Source organism: Macrobrachium nipponense, chromosome 21 (genome assembly GCF_015104395.2).
Source record: "Macrobrachium nipponense isolate FS-2020 chromosome 21, ASM1510439v2, whole genome shotgun sequence".
Lineage (NCBI taxonomy): Eukaryota > Metazoa > Arthropoda > Malacostraca > Decapoda > Palaemonidae > Macrobrachium > Macrobrachium nipponense.
In genome coordinates, this window is record NC_087212.1 from 32,017,329 (window position 1) to 32,040,096 (window position 22,768).

General features: G+C 35.7%; 1 protein-coding gene across 3 annotated transcripts in view; it reads left to right on the forward strand.

Moving 5' to 3' along the window:
• The window catches only part of LOC135197901 (dual oxidase 2-like), a 1,007,375-nt gene that overhangs the window by 960,631 nt on the left and 23,976 nt on the right, over window positions 1-22,768 (forward strand). For all 3 annotated transcript variants that reach the window (XM_064225123.1, XM_064225124.1, XM_064225125.1), the window contains 5 exons: window positions 2,016-2,136; window positions 9,486-9,577; window positions 15,569-15,712; window positions 16,508-16,669; window positions 18,344-18,499. In XM_064225123.1, the coding sequence (XP_064081193.1) occupies window positions 2,016-2,136; window positions 9,486-9,577; window positions 15,569-15,712; window positions 16,508-16,669; window positions 18,344-18,499 (675 nt within the window). The remainder of the gene's footprint in view (window positions 1-2,015; window positions 2,137-9,485; window positions 9,578-15,568; window positions 15,713-16,507; window positions 16,670-18,343; window positions 18,500-22,768) is intronic.

Genomic DNA, 22,768 nt, shown 5'->3' on the forward strand with positions numbered 1-22,768 from the left:
TTGCCTGCAGTTTCAGTGCTTCCATCAAGAAGAAATGTAATATTTCTTTTTGTTTTTGGAGGAATCTGCCCTGAATTAATAAACACTACTTTTATATGACACTGCATTATTAATCTGAATGAGAAAGTAGTTCATTCCAAATCAACGTAAACATTGCTAGAACATCATGAGTGATTACATTCCAAGAGTAAGGGAAGCTTGGTACTGTAATCACTACAGATAATTTTTTTCTGCTTGGCTTATATCCACGTAAGCGATTTCAGGTTTATATATCTACAAAAAAAATGCAAATTATCCAGAATTTGTAATATTTCATTGCCTTTCTTTTTCTCTTCTTTCAAGCTTTGGATTTCTGTCTGTGCCTATATTCTTGGTGGTTACTGTTCCCATATTTCTAAAATACAATCATATCATTTCATTCCATTCCCTTCAAAGTTAAACTAAATTCTTTCCTTTTGCTTCTTTTTCTTGTCTCCATTTTGGCCTTGGGTGTTAGGTTCTGTCCACTTGTCTATCACAGAATTAAATAACAGTACTATAGTAGATTCACTTCACCAGTGCATCTCATGCCCAGCGCCGTTCCTTACGACGCTCCTGATTGGCTGTTGATAAGCCAGTCACAGGGCTGGAAACTCTCAGGTCTCTCGAGAGTTCACGTTGGCAATCTTTGTTCCAACATCTTTCAAACATTATAACTTTCATTACACCTCAGTTTTACCTACAGAAAAGGAGTGTTTCCCAATTTCATCATTAAACATCATCAAGCCAATGATTTAAGGATTATAATGATATAAGAATTATGCACTACAGTAAACTTAATGCTAAAATATTTAGAGTGAAACAAACATAAAATTTTTAATGTAAAATATATTCTTTCATTCCTTACATTAGGTCGCAGTGCATTCATCATTTATCACCTTTGTTTCATACAGTTTCATAGTTTAAATGTCATGGAAGACAATGCTACCAAAAAAATTACAAACAGGGCTATCAATATGAAAATAACAAGCAAAAGATTAAGAATATTAATCTCTTTTCTTCGTGTAGTCGGATGTTGCTCACGTGATCACTCAATGACGTCATCGTGATCACCACCCCTCGATAGAAGAAGTCTTATGTGGGGGGGGGGGGGGGGGGGCAAAGAATATTAAGACTTCATTATCGTCACTATCATTATCACCATCACCCTTTCATATCCTATATAGTGGAAATCTCTATATGAAAACAAAAATCGTTACTTAGATATTGATACCGTATGGAGGAAATTCATTCACCCCATTGATTTTTCTTGTTACAATCAGTCATATATCCCTCTCATTATCATATATTATGATTTCCTTCATAATTCTTATATTATAATCCTTAAATCATTGACTTGTCAATGTTTAGTGATGCAATTGGAAAACACTACTTTTCTGTGGGTAAAACTGAGGTGTAATGAAAGTTATAACCTTTGAAAGAGGTGAGGTTGAACATACATCCTGTCTATGTGAACTCTCTCAAGAGACTGAGAGTTTCCAGCCCTGTGATTGACATATCAACAGCCAATCAGGAGCATCGTAAGGAAAGGCGCTGGGCATGAGATGCACGAGTGAAGTGAATCTACTGTGCAAGAAAATAGGATTGCAATTTTTTGGGGGGTGAATTTGGCAATTTGGTTTTGTTTGCTTTTTTTAGATTTTTATTTCTTGCCTAGTCAGTGCTGCCATAAAAAGAACTTTGATTGATAGCAAAGTAAATAAAGCATTTAATATGGCCTGGGCGGAATGATTTACTCTGTAGCTAAAATTCATGATAGATTGTTTACACCATCTGTTAATACAATTTTTGCCAGTGTAGGTTTAGAGGGAAATTGCTGGAGGAGGATTTTAAAGTTTGGGATATTAGTGTTGAATGGGTATTTTAACCTCTTAGAGAAGGACATCCTTTCAGAAGGGTACTGAAAATTTTCATTTTTACTGAAAACAACTCAAATTTCTATGTAATTGAATCTTTCATACCTTCTTCTTCTCCAGGAACCATTTTTCTTGTACTTCTTCATTGGGCCATGCATTGCATTTTGGTTTGACAAGTTGGTTTCTATGTCAAGGAGCAAGATCAAATTTGATGTTTTGAGTGCTGTTCACCTTCCTTCAAGTAAGCTATTGCTATATTTGTTTTTGTTTTTGATAAACGTCTAAGTTGTATGCGTTTCTATCAGAAGTTATTAATATTTTAAACCAGTAATGTGAAGATACCTATATTTATTGTGGTCATCCTTCACTAGAATTTGCTCATTCTTTCTGCCCTAAACCCATGTAGTACATATACAGGTAACCATTCACTAAAAGTTTGACTCTGAAGAGTTTATGAAGCACAGTCAACCTCCTGTATTTGCAGGGATGTGTACCACAACCTCCCCCCGCCCCTGCAAATAGCTAAAATCCGTGACTACTTGACACCCATCTAAAAAAGCCAGTAACTGTATAATTTGAATAGTTCAAACACTAAAAAAAAACTCCAAAAATGCCTGAGTATTTTAATAATTTTATTACAAAAAATACATTTAGTCATGAAATTATATGAAAATACAGTAATTAGTGAATATTTCTCTATGAAAAATAAAGCAGACAGATGAATTTTCCATGAATATGTATAAATGTTCCACAGAAACATTTGCAAATAGATGAGCCCACAAATCCGGAAACACAAATGGGGGGGGGGGGGTTCAATAGTATTTATTAGTATTTCCCTCGTACTAACTATAACCACAAACTGGCATTTAAAAGGACAAATATACCTAACGGAAAATATATTTGGTTTTATATAAGGTAAATGTATGGGAAATGCAATACTTGTCATTGAAAAGAAAATAATATTATCTTCTGTGAATTTGAAGCTGATTGTTTTGATGAAACTTACTTAAGTACTTTAGGAATAATCACTTCAAAGCCTTGTCGGATTTTATAAGTAGCGAACGTTCTTAGTAATGCTTCAGTCCAATATTGATCAAAGCATATGATTTGATTATAATAGTAGGATCAAAGTAACAACTTGAAAGAAATCAGGTATGGTAAAAGATTAAAGGAAAAATAGGAGTAAATATATTGCATTAAGGCTATTCAGGACTGGAATGGAAAGATTATCAGGTATGACAGAAATGAGGTAGCAGTGTTGAATTCCACTTATCTTTATGAGGTAAGAAGTAGGAAATAAAGAGGAAAGAGCAGGTGTAAAATGTGTGGGTAGTTTAGAACGACGGGACACAACCTCCAAAGAGAATGCCATGTTTGTGCGTCACATTGGTATTTTCGTGATTATGTACAAATACATGTATGGTAAAAAAAAATTATTTATACTACAGCAAGTTCTTGGTTTACATCATTTTGTGGTTAGTCCTCACCATATCCCAAAATTTCTAAAAATATTTTTGTGCCATCATTCTTTTAGCAAACATTTTTTGGGACAACGTAATCTATTCTCTCTCTCTCTCTCTCTCTCTCTCTCTCTCTCTCTCTCTCTCTCTCTCTCTCTCTCTCTCTCTCCTTCCTTTTAATGATAATGATATAAATTACTGTACCATAAACAAAATAACAGATCCAGGAATTTCACGACAGATGACAGAGGTATTGTTGCCATATTTTTTGCTTTGTCTGATTTACTGTACTGTATTTCATTACACGTTTAGTTGTCTATGGTTATTTGTTGATGTTTCATCTCTAATCACCATAAAAATATTTAAAAACAAAATTTCATGTAGGCAACTCTCGAATTTCTACCCTCATCCCAGCCAGTTTTAAGTGCCTGTGAAGTCTACTCTCTCTCTCTCTCTCTCTCTCTCTCTCTCTCTCTCTCTCTCTCTCTCTCTTCTCTCTCTATAGTAGCCATCTTGCTTGGTGAGACGTACCCGCGTGAAGTCAGATTAATCAACAGATATCACAAGTTTAACATACGACTAGAATTTGAGAAATATCTAGAAGTGTTCGTGAACTATCGGTGATAAGATTAGTGTGAAAATAGTAGGATAAAGCGTCTTCTAAGTTAGTTTATCAAGTGTAATACTATAAATCAGAACAAGAATGGAAGTAGTTCCAACTGCGGGAAGAGGTGGCGTAATTTGGCGTGTTTAGCAGATTCGCAATACGATGAGGTAGCAGGAAGGGAACTGGCATTTCTCATCTATGAAATCAGCAACAGTCCTAACCAAAAAGATACAAAAGCATTCATAGATATATTAGAAGGATATAATCCTTCAAACTGGAACAAATCTAATGAAAACATCTTGAAAATAATTGAAGAAGTTCCAAATAAAATCCAAGAGGTCAAGAGACTCATAAAGAAAATATACATAAACCAACATATTCCGACAAAGAAAATGAATAAGGTGAATCTTGTGAATATCCTAATTGATGCATTAGGAAAAAGAATGCCAAAAGCATGCAAACTGTGTAAGGTTTGGTATAGCATAGTCAATCCACAAAACCTAATCAGAAAATGTGCTGCATGCAACATTCCGACCCATCCACAGTGTGCTGAGGTAATACAAGATTTCAGAAAAGATACAAGAATTTTTTGTTCAACATGTCTATCATGGATAGACAATGTTATTAAATCAAGATTGAATGTACAAATAGTTGAGGATGAAGAAGAAGAGGAAGAGAAGAAGAAGAAGAAAAAGAAGAAGAGGAAAACGGAAGAGAAGTAAACAAAAATGAAATGACAGAAAAAAAATAAGGAAAACAAACGAACAAGATAAAAGTATGGATGCAGAGATACTCATTGATACTACATATGAGGCAATAAAGCAGCATACCTACGAAGAAATAAATTACGATATGACAACAGAAAAGCAAATCCCGAAGAGGCTCTACCCAGATCTACACAATGACGGGAAAGAGGAAAAAATAGACAAGAAAGACAAAATCTGCAACCTTTGAAAAGAGGGAATTGCAGATTTGGAGAAAGATGTTACTACAAACATCCTAAGATATGTCAAAACTATGAAATATATGGTAAATGTGCATACTTAGATGGATATGGGGATGATTGCAGAGATCTGCATCCAAAAATATGTAAAAACCTAAAAGAAGGAAAAGGATGTAAGTTCGACAAAAAATGCAAATATATGCACCCTGTAGCCATGAATCATAATCAAATAAATAACCAACCAAGTAATAAAATCCAAAATAAGAAAGAAACAAATAAAGAGAGAAATCAAGAATATCAGGTAAAAGAGAAAAGCAAACCACCAATGAGATATGCAGAGGTGTCAGCAAAAAATTTCAAAGCATCAGCTCCGAAATTCTACTCAAGAGATAATAACTGTATTTATTATGCAAGAGGATATTGCAGAAACGGACGGAGAAAATTGCAGATTCAGACACAAAATGAATAATTATGATGAAGGAAGATCAAATATTATGGAAAAGTTGGATTTTTTAATGTCAGAATTTCTGGAAATGAAAAAAAGAACAACATACCAGAACAGGAAAGAGACATGGAAAAATCCTTATTACTACCAGTATTAAATGAAGGAGAAAACACGCAAACCATCATAGTGATGAATGCGCAGGGTTTAGTTACGAGTAACTCAAAAAGAAAAATAGAGTACTTAGAAGAACTAACCCAAAATGAAAAGAAAATAGATATAATGAATATAAGTGAAACCTGGTATTCCCAAGAGACTGGGAATGATGATCAAATAAAAGGGTTCCAAACTTATAGATCAGATAGAAAAAATAGGAATCAAGGGGGAACCGCAATATATGGGAAAGACAAAAAACAAGGAAAAATATATGAGAAATATAGTAACGTCAGAAATGTGAACTAATAGCGGTAGAATTTGAATCTGAAAAATTGATGAACATAGTAATATATAGACCTCCTAATACTAAAGAGTTTGACTTAATAATTGAAAAATTGGATGATATATGTAGAAATCACAAGGACTGGACTATTCTCCTATCTGGTGACTTCAACTTTCCTTTCGTAGAATGGAAAGAACGAATAGGAGATTGTGGTTGTACTTATACATATAAAAAAGAGAGTAATAGTAGTGCAGAAGATAAGAGGCAATTTGAAAAGCTATTAGATATGCTACTAGAATACAACATTCAACAAATAAATCACCTGCCAACAGAAAGGAAAATACTTTAGACCTAGTATTTGTGAACGAGATGAATTATGTTAAAGAAATAATAGTTTATAATGCGAGTATTTCAGACCATAATGTCATAGAATTAACAGTTCATTCCAAAGCAAGTGAAAATAGAGATAAGCAAGAAATGAAAAAGTGGGAAGGATATGGAAAATACAACTTCTACAGTAAAAATATAAAATGGTCAGAAATTAATGAAGAATTAAACAAAGATTGGGATAATATTTTCGTAAGTGATGACATAAGGGTAAATACGGAGATATTATATAAAATATTGGAGAAAATAGTGGAAAAATATATACCGAAGAAGAAAAGTAAACATCATTCATGCATACCAAGAGACAGAAGGATCTTGTTCCAGAAAATCAGAAAGTGGAAAAAAGGTCTTGCAAAAGAAAAAAATGCATGGAAAGTTATAGAACTAAAAAGTAAGATAGAAAATGCAGAACAAAAGATTATACAATCAAAAGAAAATGAAAACGGGACTTGGAAGAAAAAACCCACCCTATTAAATATCAAGCAAAACCCCAAACTATTATACTCATATGCGAAGAAGATGAATAAAAGAAGAATAGAAATAGGCCCTCTGAGAATTGAAGGGAGATTAACGAATGAAAAAAAGGAAATTTGCAACATACTGGCAGAACGATATAAGAGAGAATTCACCCTAGAATAGAATAATGAAGATAATGATATAGAAGTAAGGGAAGAAAATAGTGAATATTTAGCTGACATAGAAATTAATGAAGCTGATATTGTGCAGGCAATTAATGAAATTAAAAATGGAGCTGCTGCAGGGCCGGATGGAGTCCCTGCTATTTTGTTAAAGAAAGTAGTTCATTCTATCGCAAAGCCACTTGCAATATTATTAAGACAAAGTGTAGATACAGGCAAGATTTATGATGAGCACAAATTAGCATATATCACCCCTACTTTCAAAAGTGGATCAAGACTAGAGGCAAGTAATTATAGGCCTGTGAGTCTAACATCACATATTATGAAAGTGTATGAAAGGGTAATGAAGAAAAAATATTATGAAACATTTAATAAAAAATAATTTGTTTAATAGAGGACAACACGGTTTCGTACCCGGAAAAAGTACACAAACCCAACTGTTAGTCCACCGTGAGAACATATTCAAAAATATGAAAAGCGGAAATGAAACAGATGTGGTTTATTTAGACTTTGCAAAAGCTTTTGACAAAGTAGACCATAATATATTAGCAAAGAAAATTAGAAAACACAATATCGTAGATAAAGTAGGAAGATGGTTAAAAGAATTTTTACACAACAGAAAACAGATAGTTATTGCAAACGATGAGAAATCGGATGAAACCAAGGTAATATCCGGTGTGCCACAAGGTACGGTGCTAGCTGCAATATTGTTTGTTATTATGATTGAAGACATAGACAGTAATGTTAAGGATTCGGTAGTGAGTAGTTTCGCTGATGACACAAGAATAAGTAGAGAAATTACTTGTGATGAGATAGGAACGCTCTACAAAGAGACCTTAACAAAGTATATGATTGGGCAGAGGTAAATAGGATGGTATTTAACTCTGATAAATTTGAATCAATAAATTATGGAGACAGAGAAGGAAAGCTATATGCATATAGGGGACCTAATAATGAGACAATCACAAATAAGGAAGCAGTTAAAGACCTTGGTGTGATGATGAATAGGAACATGTTATTGCAATGATCAAATAGCAATTCTGTTGGCAAAATGTAAAGCAAAAATGGGAATGTTGTTACGGCACTTCAAAACAGAAAAGCTGAACACATGATTATGCTTTATAAAACATATGTTCGTAGTCCACTTGAATATTGCAATATGATATGGTACCCACACTATCAAAAGGATATTGCACAAATAGAGAGTGTTACAAAGGTCCTTTACAGCTAGAATAGAAGAAGTTAAGGACCTAGACTACTGGGAAAGACTACAATCCTTAAAATTATATAGTCTAGAAAGGAGAAGAGAACGCTACATGATAATTCAGGCATGGAAACAGATAGAAGGAATAACAGAAAATATCATGGAACTAAAAATATCAGAAAGAGCAAGCAGAGGTAGATTAATAGTGCCCAAAACTATACCAGGAAAAATAAGGAAAGCACACAGGACATTAATCCACTACGCACCAGCATCGATAATGCAGCGTCTATTCAATGCGTTGCCAGCTCATCTGAGGAATATATCAGGAGTGAGCGTAGATGTGTTTAAGAATAAGCTCGACAAATATCTAAACTGCATCCCAGACCATCCAAGATTGGAAGATGCAAAATATACCGGAAGATGTACTAGCAACTCTCTGGTAGACATTAGAGGCGCCTCACACTGAGGGACCTGGGGCAACCCGAACGAACTGTAAGGTCTGTAAGGTAAGGTCTCACTTGAGATAAGAAAAAGATTGCATTTTTATGCATTATTTGTTTCCTATAGTACATATAGTTTTATAGGTAAACATGTTACTTTGTCATTCATTTTTTTATTTTTCCATTCTATATAATTACAAGTTTTTGCATTTCGATGAATGCAGAGTGGAAAATAAAATAAAATAATTAGTGAATATTTAGTACTGTACAGTATGCTCTGTTATCCAAAAATGCCTTACACTACAGTAATATAGTTAAAATACATCTTACCCTACCCTTAAGAGAGAGAGAGAGAGAGAGAGAGAGAGAGAGAGAACTGAGGTGTTCATGTACTATATTGGTGAGCTGTTTTGTGATTTTGTGGGATTTTTATCTAGTATTTTACTATTGTTATTTAGTAAATAATTTTGTTATCTTATAAAAATGTATTTAGTCCTGAAAATAAAAGGAAAATACAGTAGTTATTAGTGAATATTGCTCTATGAAAAATCTGTAAATTACTGAAATTTCCCATGCGTACAAGTGAATATGTAATGTGTTCCACAAAAGTCCTTAACAAATGAAATGTGGAAATGCGAAACACATAACAGTGGGGGACATTGTATGTGTGTGTATAAATATATATATATATATATATATAAATATATATATATATATATATATATATATATATATATATATATTGTACTGTAGTATATGTATATATTTAAAATTGTAATAATATTTTATGATAGATATAATTAGCTATATGCAGAATAATAACATTAAGAGAATATAAAATTAATCATACACTGCAGGAAAGAACAGAGCAACATAGTCATTTATTTAGCAGACAAAACTGTTATCTTGAGCATGAGAAAAGGTCAAGATTGACAAAGATGTTAGTCTTGTATTTTTACTAATAGTACAGTACGTATAGTTAAAACTTTCTGAACAGTATTTCTAAATCATGATTTTCATATTTTAACAGACGTGATTTTGTTGAAGATTCGACGCCCTGCAAATTTTAGTTACAAGTCAGGCCAGTGGGTGAGAATTGCTTCACTAGGAATTAGTGAGTATGTAAGTTGAATTATCAAAATCTTGCTTTCTTAAAAAATGCCCAACAGTTTTGTCCTCCAGTGGACCTCTTCTTGGAAAGTATGTTAATAAATGCTCAAAGAAGAGATCCACTGGAGGACGAAACTGTGGGGCATTTTCTAAGAAAAACACTTTTCATTTTCCTGTATAGAAAACAACTTAATAACATATCTTCATATCTAAGATGATTACCAGTTATATATATTATATATACAGTGGTACCTCGACATACGAAATTAATCCGTTCCAAGACACCCTTCGTAACATGAGCTTTTCGTATCTTGAACCACATTTTACATGTAAAATGCCTAGTAGATTTTATGATAAAGCTAAATTGACCAATAAACAATGAAATACTACAACAATTTGGACCATTCAATACCTAACTTAATATGTACTACTAATATGTACCTGTAAATAAAGTGTATTAGTGTACATGGTATACAAGAAATACTGTACATACATACGTACGTATGTAGTAAAGTGTGGAACCTTACCTTTCGAGTGAGGTTGTCTCCGAAAGTGATGACAGAGGAGGAGGACAAACAGCAGAAAATTTTTTATGTAATATGTACACTTAACGAAACACGTTAAAAATGCCAGGAAACATAAACTAAACTTTACAAAACACATTAACAAAATTGTAACACTTAACTTTACAAAAAACTTAAAATTAATTTTTTTATTTTTTTTTATTTTTACTTTTTTTTTTTACTTTTTTATACTTTAGGTTTTTTTTTTTTTTTTTTTTTACAAAACTTCAATTTCTTCACCACTTTCAACTTTCTGTTTTTTCGTAGTATCAATTGGATCTTCCTTTTTGCTTACTCCTACTAAAGGCCTAAAAAAATAACTATCCAAGGAAGATTGCTTCTGCCTACTTTTCACAATGTTCCTGAAACGACTCAGGCAATTATCATCGAACTGCACAAGCATACAAATGATTGCACCTTATGAAAAACAGCTAGAGCATCCTTAATTTCTGCCGTTGTCATAGGGTCGTCCTACTCCTCCTCGCTGCTGCTAGAGAACTCTTCTTGAACGACGTTATGTTGCATGGCCTCCAACTCCTTCAGGTCATCCGTCGTAATCTCCTCTTGGTGCTCCTCGAGAAGGTCATTGATGTCGTCCTCGTCGACGACCAGCCCCATGGACTTGCCAAGTGCAATGATCTCGCCAAGATCTGATTGCGAAACAGTTTCAGGATCGTCAACTGTTCCTGAATCTGCAGCACCAGCCTCGCCCACGTCGAATCCCTCGAAGTCTCGGGTGGATACGGCATCGGGCCAGAGTTTCCTCCACGAAGAATTCAAGGTTCGTCTCGAAACCTCCTGCCAAGCTTGATCGATGAGTCGGATGCATATCACAACATTGAAATGCTCCTTCCAAAATTCATGCAAGGTGAGGTTTGTGGTATCGGTGATGTCGAAACATCTCTTGAAAAGATGTTTTGTATACAGCTTCTTAAAGTTCGATATCACTTGCTGGTCCATGGGCTGGAGGAGAGAGGTGGTGTTAGGCAGAAGATAAAGAACCTTGATAAAAGAATACTCTGCTAGGATATCTTCCTCGAGGCCAGGAGGGTGAGCAGGGGCATTGTCCAACAACAGCAGACATTTCAGAGGGAGGCGCTTCTCTTCCAAGAATTTCTTAACTGTCGGGCCGAAACACAGATTTACCCACTCAGTGAACAAAAGTCTCGTTACCCAGCCTTTCCCATTAGCCCTCCACATCATTGGATGCTTCTCCTTTAGCACTTTGTGGGCCTTGAAGGCTCGAGGAGTCTCCGAATGATAGACAAGTAGGGGCTTCACCTTGCAATCCCCACTGGCGTTCGAACAAAGTGCGAGCGTAAGCCTGTCTTTCATAGGCTTATGCCCTGGTAGCTTCTTCTCTTCCTGCGTGATGTACATCCAACGAGGCATTTTTTTCCAAAAAAGGCCACTCTCATCACAGTTGAAGACTTGCTGAGAACTGTAGCCTTCCTTGATCGTCATCTCGTCAAACGTCTTAATAAAGGCTTCGGCCGCTTTTGTGTATGAGCTGGCTGCCTCCACATGCCGCACCACCGAATGGATGCCAATCCTTTTACAGAATTTTTCGAACCACCCATGAGAAGCCTTGAAGTCTGGGGTTAGCGTCGATGTCCCTTTTCCTCCGTCGTCTTCGGCCTGGGCAATCAAATCGCCGAAAATAGTGCTGGCCTTGTGGCAGATTGCCGTCTCGGTTATTGTATCACCAGTGATTTCTTTAGTCACGCCCTTGGAAGGTGTAGCTGCTTTGATGGCTTCCTTCTACTTAAGGATGGCGCCTATTGTCGACGGATTTTGGCCATATTCCTTGGCGATCACACTCAATCGCATGCCAGCTTCATACTTTTTAACTATCTCCATCTTTGTCTCCAAAGAAAGCATCCTCTTCTTTCCGTGAACTTCAACTTTCTTGGGACCCATGACTATGTACATACTGTACGTAATTAAGTTATGTAGTATACGTATGTAGTAAAGTTCTCACACAACACGATAAAGTAGTACTACAAGGAAATCACTAACGAATTTACGTTAATAAACGAAATCGTATAGAACAAATGAATTCTGCGTGCTTACGATAACGATGCTGCTGCTGAGTGGCCGAAAAAGCACGCCGCTATGTAGAAGCATGATGGGATCATGGGAGAGATGCTAACCAATAGAAGAGCAGGATCTTATAGCGGTGACTAGCATCAGGAACCAATGGGAGAGCAGGAGGATGGTGGCGAGTCTACTCAGTTGGCGGCGCGCGAGTTTTAAAATTGTTATCGGTGGTCCGGGCGAATATCGGGACTTTACAGCAACAACCTTTCGTATCCTGAACTATTTTTGTATGTAGAGCCCAAAAAATCTTCGTATTTGCTTTCGTAACTCGAATTTTTTGTAAGTTGAGCCTTTCGTATGTCGAGGTACCACTGTGTGTGTATATATATATATATATATATATATATATATATATATATATATAGATATATATATATATATATATATCTATATAATATATATATATGTATGTATATAATGCCATGCCTGAACTGTGATCAATCTTACATCAAGTTTACAGGAAAATAACTTTCCTAGACATTAATACAGCATAAACAGTCAGTTAGGTATGGACAACGGAGCTCAGCTATTTTTAACCATAACCACAGAATAAACTGGAATTTGTTACCTATAATTTATAACAGCAAATGTTGGTACAAAGCCAGATGATAGAGTCAGTGTTGCTTAAACAGAGACAGGTAATGAACATCTCAAAGGGCACTTGGGATTCAGATATTATGAATAAAATCGTCTTTCAATCGACGCTTAAGAAGATTAAAGAAAAATTATCAGCGGGGGTGACCTAGTAATGGCTACCTGTGGATGGATCTCTTGGTATAAATACTGCCTTTTCTCTAACTTTTCTCATTCATCACCTATCTGAAGAGAGAGACAACAGTCTCTGAAATATAGCATGCTTACTTTCTATATTCTTGCTTTTTTATGGGCTCCTTTTATTAGATATAGTAATATACTATAATATGTATAAGATTTTTTAAAGCGAAATTAATTTGTCAAGATCAGCAGGTTCAAATGCAAACTTTGTGTAACATAAATCATATGTGATGGAGCTTTAGGGTCAGGAGGATGGCAGTTAGGTTAAAAAGTAATGGGTTTATGAAAAATATGTTGAATAATTGTAGAAGCTAGAGTCACTCTGAACTTGGAATGCTTTGAAAGGTATTAAGGACGTGAAGGGTCAAGGGTGTTTCTGGAAAAAAGACGTATGTAGAAGGAAAACCAAGGCTCCAAATGGAATAGGGAGTTAGTGCAGTTAGCTGAGCCTTACAATGAGAATGGAGGGATGTTTAATGAATTGTAACTTAAATTCCAGTATAAACCTTTTTAACCTAAGGGAGGTAAGGGTTAGAGAACATGTAGGCAATCCTCTCACAGGAAAGGGAAAATGATTGTCACTTAAGTTTGTTCCTTTAGCAACCAGTGGTGGTCAGAAAATGATTTCTTAGGTGAGGGTTAAGAAGTTACAGATCAAAGCTTGATGACCCCTCATGAATAAGTCTTCAAGATACAATCGCAAGTTTCCTAAAATATCCATTCTATGAAGAGAAGGCACTTCGGAAATTATTGCAGCACGTCAACTGCAGAAAAAATTAGAAACTCTGCTGATTGAATTCCTTATGGGAGGAGGAAATTAATGTGGCAAGTGAAACAAAATGCTCATGATTAGGGCTTCTTTGTCAAGCATAGAAATGTAAACATAATATGCTGTATATATGCATTCAAGAGGAACTTTGAGAGTGGCGGCCACAGCAGATTTATTAGAAGTAGCAGGAACAACAGGCAGTAAGGAGATTGCAGCAGACATAGTTGAGGCAAACCTGTTCACGATGGTCGTCAGTCACTCCTTACATCATTGCATATAAAGCAGGAAGTGAAGAGATCGAGGATGTGCATTACATTGTCAGCCCACACATAGTAAAAATGTTGCAAGTAAGCAAGGAAGTGAGTAATCCAGCCACTAGTCACAACAGACATAGGAAGAACTACAGATGAGAAACAAACGGGTAAACTGACAGGGAGGCCAATTGTCATAGGCACCTCCCTAGAAAGTTTTTACTACTTTACCATAAACAAAGATAAGAAAGAACCAAAGACCATCAGACCACAGAAGATTAAGATGCGGAAAAAAGTAAAAGCATGCTTATCCTTTCATGATTTGGAAGAATTGCAGGGCCTTTGTGTAAATGACATCCTAGTGCATCCCTCAGGTGGAAGTAGGTAAACAATAGTTAATGTGTAACAGTTGTGGGTCCATTTCCAGTGAGGGCATGAAGGAAGGAAAGGCCTTTAAATAAATACCTTGACAAGATTTCCAAAGTATACTGGTTCTTAAAATACACAACAAAAACAAACACTTCACATGAAAAAAGAACCCCCAAAAGACACTAAGTAACCTGCAAGATATCACATTACAAGAAGCAGAATGCACAATACAGTATACTTATGCCCAAAATTAAAACAAGTAAACACAAGCAATAAAAGTAACTTGCACTTTTGACAGGTAATAAATTGTAGTAGATACCAATTAAACCTGAACTAGAAATCATGTAGTACAAAGCAGTCAAGAGAGATATCACAATTAAACTGAGCTACATCTCAGTGCTAGTTATTGAACAACTTTTTTGCCATTAGGAAACCTAAAAAAACTGTTTGACAAGTAGAATGAACTAAAGGCTTGAAAAAATACTAGAATTATAGTGACACAAGAGAAATTTACATCTGGAAATTTCTTCAAATAAGACAGGGTTAGTTGCACCTAAAATAAAAGTTAACATTATCTGAAAGTAGCAAAAAGAAAAAGAATGCAAAGTTAAAATTAATTCATTTAGAAGACTGAAAATTGCTCAAGATTGCTGAGAAAAAAAGCTAAGGGGATTCAAGAAGAGCTGTTTCCAGCACTGCAGACAAACTGCAGATAGTTAGTATCTACCAGTGGATTCATAGGGAACTTGATTTAGTGATTGGTTGTTCATTGATTTAGTGATTTGTCTTCCGTCTCCTCTGTGTAATAACATGTAATGTGCCTTGGGAAATCTAATACTGCAAATGTGGCATTAGTATGACTGAGAGGTTTGTAATGAGACAATTTTAATTTTATTAAGTGATTCAGAATTATTTTTAAGTGCTTTTTAAACATCATTTTATGAATGTAAATGATGTTCTTGGGTTGCATAAAAACTAAATATAACTGTAATTATTTTCCTGTCGTTGTATGTTCAGGTTAACTATACATAATTTATTGCTATTAGTACTAATACATATGTCCATGATAGCTGTAAAGGTTATACGGTGTATATTCCATTCAACTGTAAAACTAGGTAGATCCCATTTTTAGAAAATCATTTGATGTAATAATATATATTTTGTTTCATAATTTCAGGAATATCATCCATTTACATTGTCTTCATCCCCTCACGAGAAGGACTTGACAGTTCATATTAGGGCTGTGGGACCCTGGACATACAAGATTAAAAGTGTTTACCCTGACAAATCACAGATGCAAGATGATGATAACTATCAACAGGTAGAGTAGAAAATTGTTTCAAACACAAAGATCTATCTGTTAGCTTTACCTGTGGTGTTTGTTAGTGCCTAACTGGGAACTTGATTTACACGAAGCTGTATTTTTGGATAGTATGCTTTAGCTTTGCATTGTTAGATATGTTGTTACCAAACCTTCAGAGATCGTTAGAGACTAACTTAAACACAAAGGAAATCTTTTAAGTGACATTCTCCCTTTTGTGTATTTTCCAAAATCTTTTGACAAATTACCCTACTCTTGTATCCTATTCAGCCTTCTTTCCAAGAAAAAACTGGTCATTCAAAGATTTTTAGAGCCTGCCCATGCTCCACAATTCCTCTACCCCAAGACTGCCTCATTTTAAGTGTGGTGGATTCAAGAAATGGGATTGGTTGAGGGTTTCTTCTTCCATATTCTACCACTCTTCCAGTACTATTAAAATTCACTGAAGTTAAAGAAAATACAAATTTCTTTCAGTCTTTGCCCTTCCAAAGTGTCTAGACTTAAAAATACTGAGGTGTGTGTGTGTTTTTTTTAAGCCTACAAGAATATCTGGAATAGCTAGAGAGGAAAAATTTGAGGGAATTGATGAGATTAAAAAAAGGCAGAAACCAGTGTCACTGGTGGTCAAAGAGACACTTCAAATTATTTTTAGTACTATTGTATATTGTGTCACACAAGTCTTATAGTAAGTAATGTCCCCTGTATAGTTGGGAAATACTGAAGGCATGCATTTTATTTATTGAAATTTGAGTTCCTCTCCCTTCTACCAAAAAAAAATTGTTTGCTTCTCTGCAGATTTACATTGACGGACCTTTTGGAGGAAGCCATGAGATGTGGTGGAATTTTGAAACTGTAGTCTTTGTTGCTGGTGGCATAGGTGTCACACCATTCTCCTCCATTCTCAAAGAGATTGCTCACAAGTTGAAAGGATCAAAAAGTCTCCTCAACACCAAAAAGGTAAGTTGTACAATCATGGAAAAGTTAGCCTATTTTGATTGAAATTCTCTATACATACATATGGATACAGTTGGACCCCCCATATTCGCAGGGATGCATTCCAGAACCCGCCCCCCCCCTCCACAAATAGCTAGAATCCACGAGTACATTGAACCACATAAAAATGATTACAGTTTATACAGAAATACCTCAATCTTACGTGATTTGAGTTGCACGAATTCACAATAGCACAAACGTTTCATTGGAACCTATCTAATTATCATAAGCGAGTATTTCACAAACACGCGAATGCAAACGCAACATTTTTTAATCCTGTAGAAACCCTGTAAAGGTGTTTAATTTTGTTATGCCATTTTTAAGTTTTCAAGCTTTTATGTGTAAATTACATAACATTAAGTAATAAATATAATAATCTCTCTCTCTCTCTCTCTCTCCCTCTCTCGTAGTTAGCAGTAGCGTAGATATTTTTTAACTGATTTATTTTTACCTTTACCTTCTAGAACTGAATGCCTTTTCTAAAACAGACACATAACTAAGAGTTGTACAGGCAGTCCCCAGGTTACGACGGGGGTTCTGTTCTTGAGACGCATCGTAAGCCGAAAATTGTCGTAAGTCGGAACATCGTCAAAAATCCTAAGAACACCTTAAATTTAATGCTTTGGGTGCATTAAGACTATGTAAACTGCATTCTTATTGCATTTTTCAAAAAAAAAAAAACCTTCAAATATTGATTATTTTGCATTTTACGTGTCATATTTCTTCTGCCAGATCAGCGTTGTAAGCGTCATAACCCTGGGAATAACTTATGATGAATATAATTGAAAAGCACCTTAACCTCGGAACGTCGTAAGCCGAACCCATCATAACCCGGTGAATGCCTGTATTATTAGTCCAAATAAAAAGCACTGTTTGTTCATGAAAAGGAATTTCAGAAACAAAGAGAAAGAGACAGAATAAAGAATTTCTTAAAAGTGGTTAAGAAGATTTCTAAAAATATTTTGGTTGGTCGGAAGGGGGAAAGAAGAGAGAACTATGTTGTATTTATGTAATCTTCACACACTCCTATATTTTTTCCAACCATTTATTTCTTTTTTTTTTATGGGTAATATATTAACGTAACATTTAAATGAAATTACAGTAACTTTAATTTCATTTAAAAGTCAGCTTAATATTTAGGTAGCATTATTAGGGTCATATTTAGTGTTCAAACTCTAGAAGTAAGCATTTATTAGCATTTTTTGAGACCGTGCCAAGGGGTCTGGAACCTAACCGCGCATAAGTTCAGGGTATTATTATACCTGGTTTTTTTAACAGTTTTATGACAAAAGTGCATTTAATCCTTTTCCACAAATAATGGATAGATATGATTCATAGAGAAATCCACAAGTACGTGAGTCTGCAAATGCTGATAATGCAAATACGGGGGTTCAGCTGTACATATATAGTTATTGTAGGACAAGTATGTTCCCCAGTTTGTAGAATCTGGATGGTAGTTTCATTTTCAGAATCTGGATAACAGATTCACTTCCAGATTAATAGTTTAGTATGTATTTGGTTTTCACAATTTTTATATGGTTTATCTGAATACCAATGGAACTGATTTAGAGTTTTACTTAATTAGGTACTTGTCTTTGAAGCTAGAATACATTTTGTTTAATGGACTACATTTTTCAGGTTTTTTTCTTATGGATAACCAGAAGTGAGAAGCAATTTGAATGGATGTCTGAGATACTCAAAAAAGTAGAAGAGGTTGACAGTAACAACATTATTGATATCCATATTTTTATAACACAGTTCAAGTCAAAGTATGACCTTAGGACAATAGTGCTGGTAAGATTTGTATTGGTTTGTTTTAGTTACTTCAAATGTAAAAGCTGGAAAAAACAAGCCTGCATTGAAAGGGGTTTCAGAAATTATGATACTGGTACAAGTAATGAATAGTATCATTGCTGAGTTGTTTCAAGCAGTGCATTTATAGTTGTTTAATGTAGTTGTAAAAGAGATTTTAATTTGAAAAAAAATCATCCAGCTTGTGTTCATACAAAAGACAACCTCACTATTTTTACTAAAGTTGCCAAATCCAGCTGAGTTTAACAAACCGATTACTAAAAGGCTGGAGATGAAACCTGCCCAAGACTGGGAACCCCATCTTACTTGTGGCTATACCTCTTTAGCTATGTTCAGCATTATACCATCATGTACAGCCAGCAACAAAACCGGTGTCGCCCCGCCAAACCTGGCTTGGAGAGATCATGCCCTTCTTGCCCTGAAAGATGGCCCACGTTCGAACAACCAGTACATAGTTAGAATGGTTCGAATGGGAGGAGGAGGGAAATTACGGTAATCAGGCAAAGAAATTAAATAAGAAAGAAATGCATACAGAGAGAGAGAGAGGGAGAGAGAGAGAGACTGAGCTTTTATTCCTGGTTAGTTATTAATCTAATGGATATATTTGAGACCTTCTGCTTTAAGAAATATTATCGTATATATTTTGGAAAATAATTATTATGAAATCTTATCACATCGTATTGTTGTAAATCGTTATATTTTCTATATAAAAAAAAAACTTAAATATTATTGGAACTGACTATTCATATTAATATTATTCAGACGGAAATGTCCTTATTTTTCATTATCTATAGCAGCTGTATTTTCTCTCTCTCTCTCTCTCTCTCTCTCTCTCTCTCTCTCTCTCTCTTCTCTCTCTCTCTCTCTCTCTCTCTCTCTCTCCTTGCAGAAGGGTTTTGTTTAACCAGCAGTGAGCGCCTTCCCTCTGCTCATTGGCACTGCTCACCATAACAACACTTTTTAGAATTCCTTGAAACAGGTTTCCATTTGTAGTTTGTCTTCCGGAGGATCCCTCAAATGAACATTGACAATTTCACCTTGCACAAAATCGGTTTATTGATGATCTTTTAATAGCTTCTTTCTCATTTTGCTTGATCTTCTTTTGTCTTTTTCTTTTTCTATCGATGTTCTTGCTATCCTTCCTTTTAACTTCTCTTTGGTTTATCTCGCTTTCTTCCAGCTCCTCTCATTTCCGCTTCCAGGACTCCTTCGTGTATCCAGTCTTCCTTTATTTCTCGTCTCCTTGTATCTCTTCTCTGCAGACCTTCATGCATCCTTTTTCTGCTTTCTCTCAGCCTTTCTGTCAGCCCCCCTCCTCCTCCTCCTCTTCAGTATCTACAACTAATGCCATCTGAATTTCTTCTTAGTACCTATAGGAACGTTCTTTTTTACCTCTCGCATCCCTGGAACCTCCTGTCCTCTGTCTTTTATAAGTGAGCAGTTATGCCTTGTCTGCCATTCTCAGGATTCTTTTTTAACTCTTCCAGAAGTATTCCGTCCTGTACCTGCAAAAGTAGCCTATCTCTTCCATCTGCTTCAGAAATTTTTCTTAACTCTCTCTCTCTCTCTCTCTCTCTCCTTGCGCTTTTAACGGCATGATGCCTCACTGCTGGGGTGTCATCACAGGACTAAATCATTGCAGAGGGGTTTTGTTTAGCCAGCAATGACCGCCTTCCCTCTGCTCATTGGCACTGCTCACCAAAAAAAAATACTGTAGCTCTTTCAGTTTTGTATCGCTCCAACTCTGAGTTTATATATACGTATTCAGAATTTATGAATATATATATTTAGAATTTCCTGAGATGGTGTTATCGCTCTAACTCTGAATTTATATATGTTCAGAATTTATGAATATATATATATTTAGAATTTCCTGAGATGGTGTTATCGCTCCAACTCTGAATTTATATATATTCAGAATTTCTGAATATATATATATTTAGAATTTCCTGACGTGGTGTTATCATCACTCCAACGCTGAATTTATATATATTCAGAATTTCTCTATATATATAAATTGAGAATTTTCTAACATGGTGTTATCGCTCCAACTCTGAATTTATACATATTCAGAATTTCTGAATATATATAAATTGAGAATTTCCTGACATGGTGGTATCACTCCAACTCTGAATTTATATATATTCAGAATTTCTGAATATATATAAATTGAGAATTTCCTGACATGGTCTTATCACTCCAACTCTGAATTTATATATATTCAGAATTTCTGAATATATATAAATTGAGAATTTCCTAACATGGTGTTATCGCTCCAACTCTGAATTTATATATATTCAGAATTTCTGAATATATATAAATTGAGAATTTACTGACATGGTGTTACAGGTTTTTCAACTTCCTTTTGAACAGTAACTTGTTTGTGGACGGTCCTCTGACAGCTTGTACTATGTTGTTTTCACATTTTGGAGGGTTCCTTATATGTACCAGACATTTGGTTTCCTTGTTGTGTTTGATGGCAGACTCCCTCGAGGTTGCTTTGAGAATCTGCCGGAGGCTTCGACTCGTCTCTTCTCGATTTCAAAGTCTTCCTCCTTCCTTGGAGACAGACGGAGACTGTGTTTGTTCAATCGTCCTCTTCCATGTGTGTCTTGAAGGGCACTTTCCTGTTGGGATTCTTGAGGACTTGGGAAGCCTTTCATCCTCTTGAGTTCCGCCACCTTAGGTCACACTGGAGTCGACGCTTTTCCTTCGTGAGGTCTTCCACTTCCGTCAGCAGGCGCTAGAACCTGAGCTCGAGGTCTTTCCTCTGGATTGGCGCTGCCTCGGTCGCGTCATTTTGTTCCCTGATGAGCCTCGCCATCTGCGATGCTTATTCAGTCCTGAGCTGCTGGCTTTCTCCTTCTGTTGTAGGAGCTTCTCAGACCTTTGAAGCTGGCAGTTTGCCTTTGCTAACTGCACAGACAGATCCCTCACATAATGCATCGATTTTCTGCCCAATTTCCTTTGTGGTGTACTTCATCTGGTGATTTTCTTCTGTGATCTTGAGGATCTTGTTTTCCAGCTGTTGTTTCTCTCTCTTTATCGTTCTCCTTCTTAAGAAACAACGTTTCAGCCTCGAGCAAGTGGGCCCTCTCTCGCCAGGCCTGCTGTTGCAACACCTCATGAGTGATCTGTCTAACGCCTTCATAGTAGTCGACCTCTGCTGCAACTGACGATTTATTATGTCAAGTTCACCTGCTGGATGGTGTCTCGCAAGGCCTCAATTCTCTCGTCCAGTTCCTTTTCCTTGGGCTCTTCAGCTCCATCATCAGAGAGCTACATCCTCACCAGTGAATAGGCCGCTACAACAAGATTATTATTCCTGCGTCAGACTTCTCTCAGCAAATCGCCGGACATGTGGACAACAACGTCCGAACAACAGCTGCTGCCGAGGCCAGACGAGGCCATATTTTTTTCAAACTGGAATCCATATCTACAGAGGCCATACCCAGTTCTTACATACACTCCTCTTTCTCGATTCTTCATTGAGTTTCTATATATCACGAGAGATATTTCGATTTGTCAAAATATATCAGGAAGTATTTTGAAAGATTTGGATAATGTCTTGGGTCTCTTGGTGTTATATTTTGCTGAAATAATCTCTCTCTCTCTCTCTCCTCTCTCTCTCTCGTCTCTCTCTCTCTCTCTCTCTCTCTCTCTCTCTCTCTCTCTCTCATCCTGCCCCGAAAGTCGGAAATTCTTCATTTTTTCCTTCACTTACGTTTAAGGCTTTGCAGTGACAAGCGTAATCTTAGAGTATTAAGGAACAGAGAGAGAGATATGCATTGTAATTTATTGCAGAAAAACAGTGTATCGGTATATATGTGAAATCACTCCGTTTGGACCAGGAAATCTAATGTTTTTACCATAACTTTTTTCGTGTATAATCCCTTCAGTTAATGATTTTTTTTATTATTTTCTCCATATCTCTCTCTCTCTCTCTCTCTCGTCTCTCTCTCTCTCTCTCTCTCTCTTATATATATATATATATATATATATATATATATATATATATATATATATATACTATATATATATTATACAACTTATCAGAGAGAGAGTGTCTGCGGTATTTTTATTTGAGTTTATCATAATACACAAAGTAGACTATGCCTAAGATTAGGAGAGGATTGATTTGATTTGTAATATTTTTCTAAGTCCAGAAAAGGGATGAGTTTGTCATATTATTCTATGTTATGTAATACTTATAGCAGAAAATATTCACGTACAAACAAAGGTTGAGTTTGT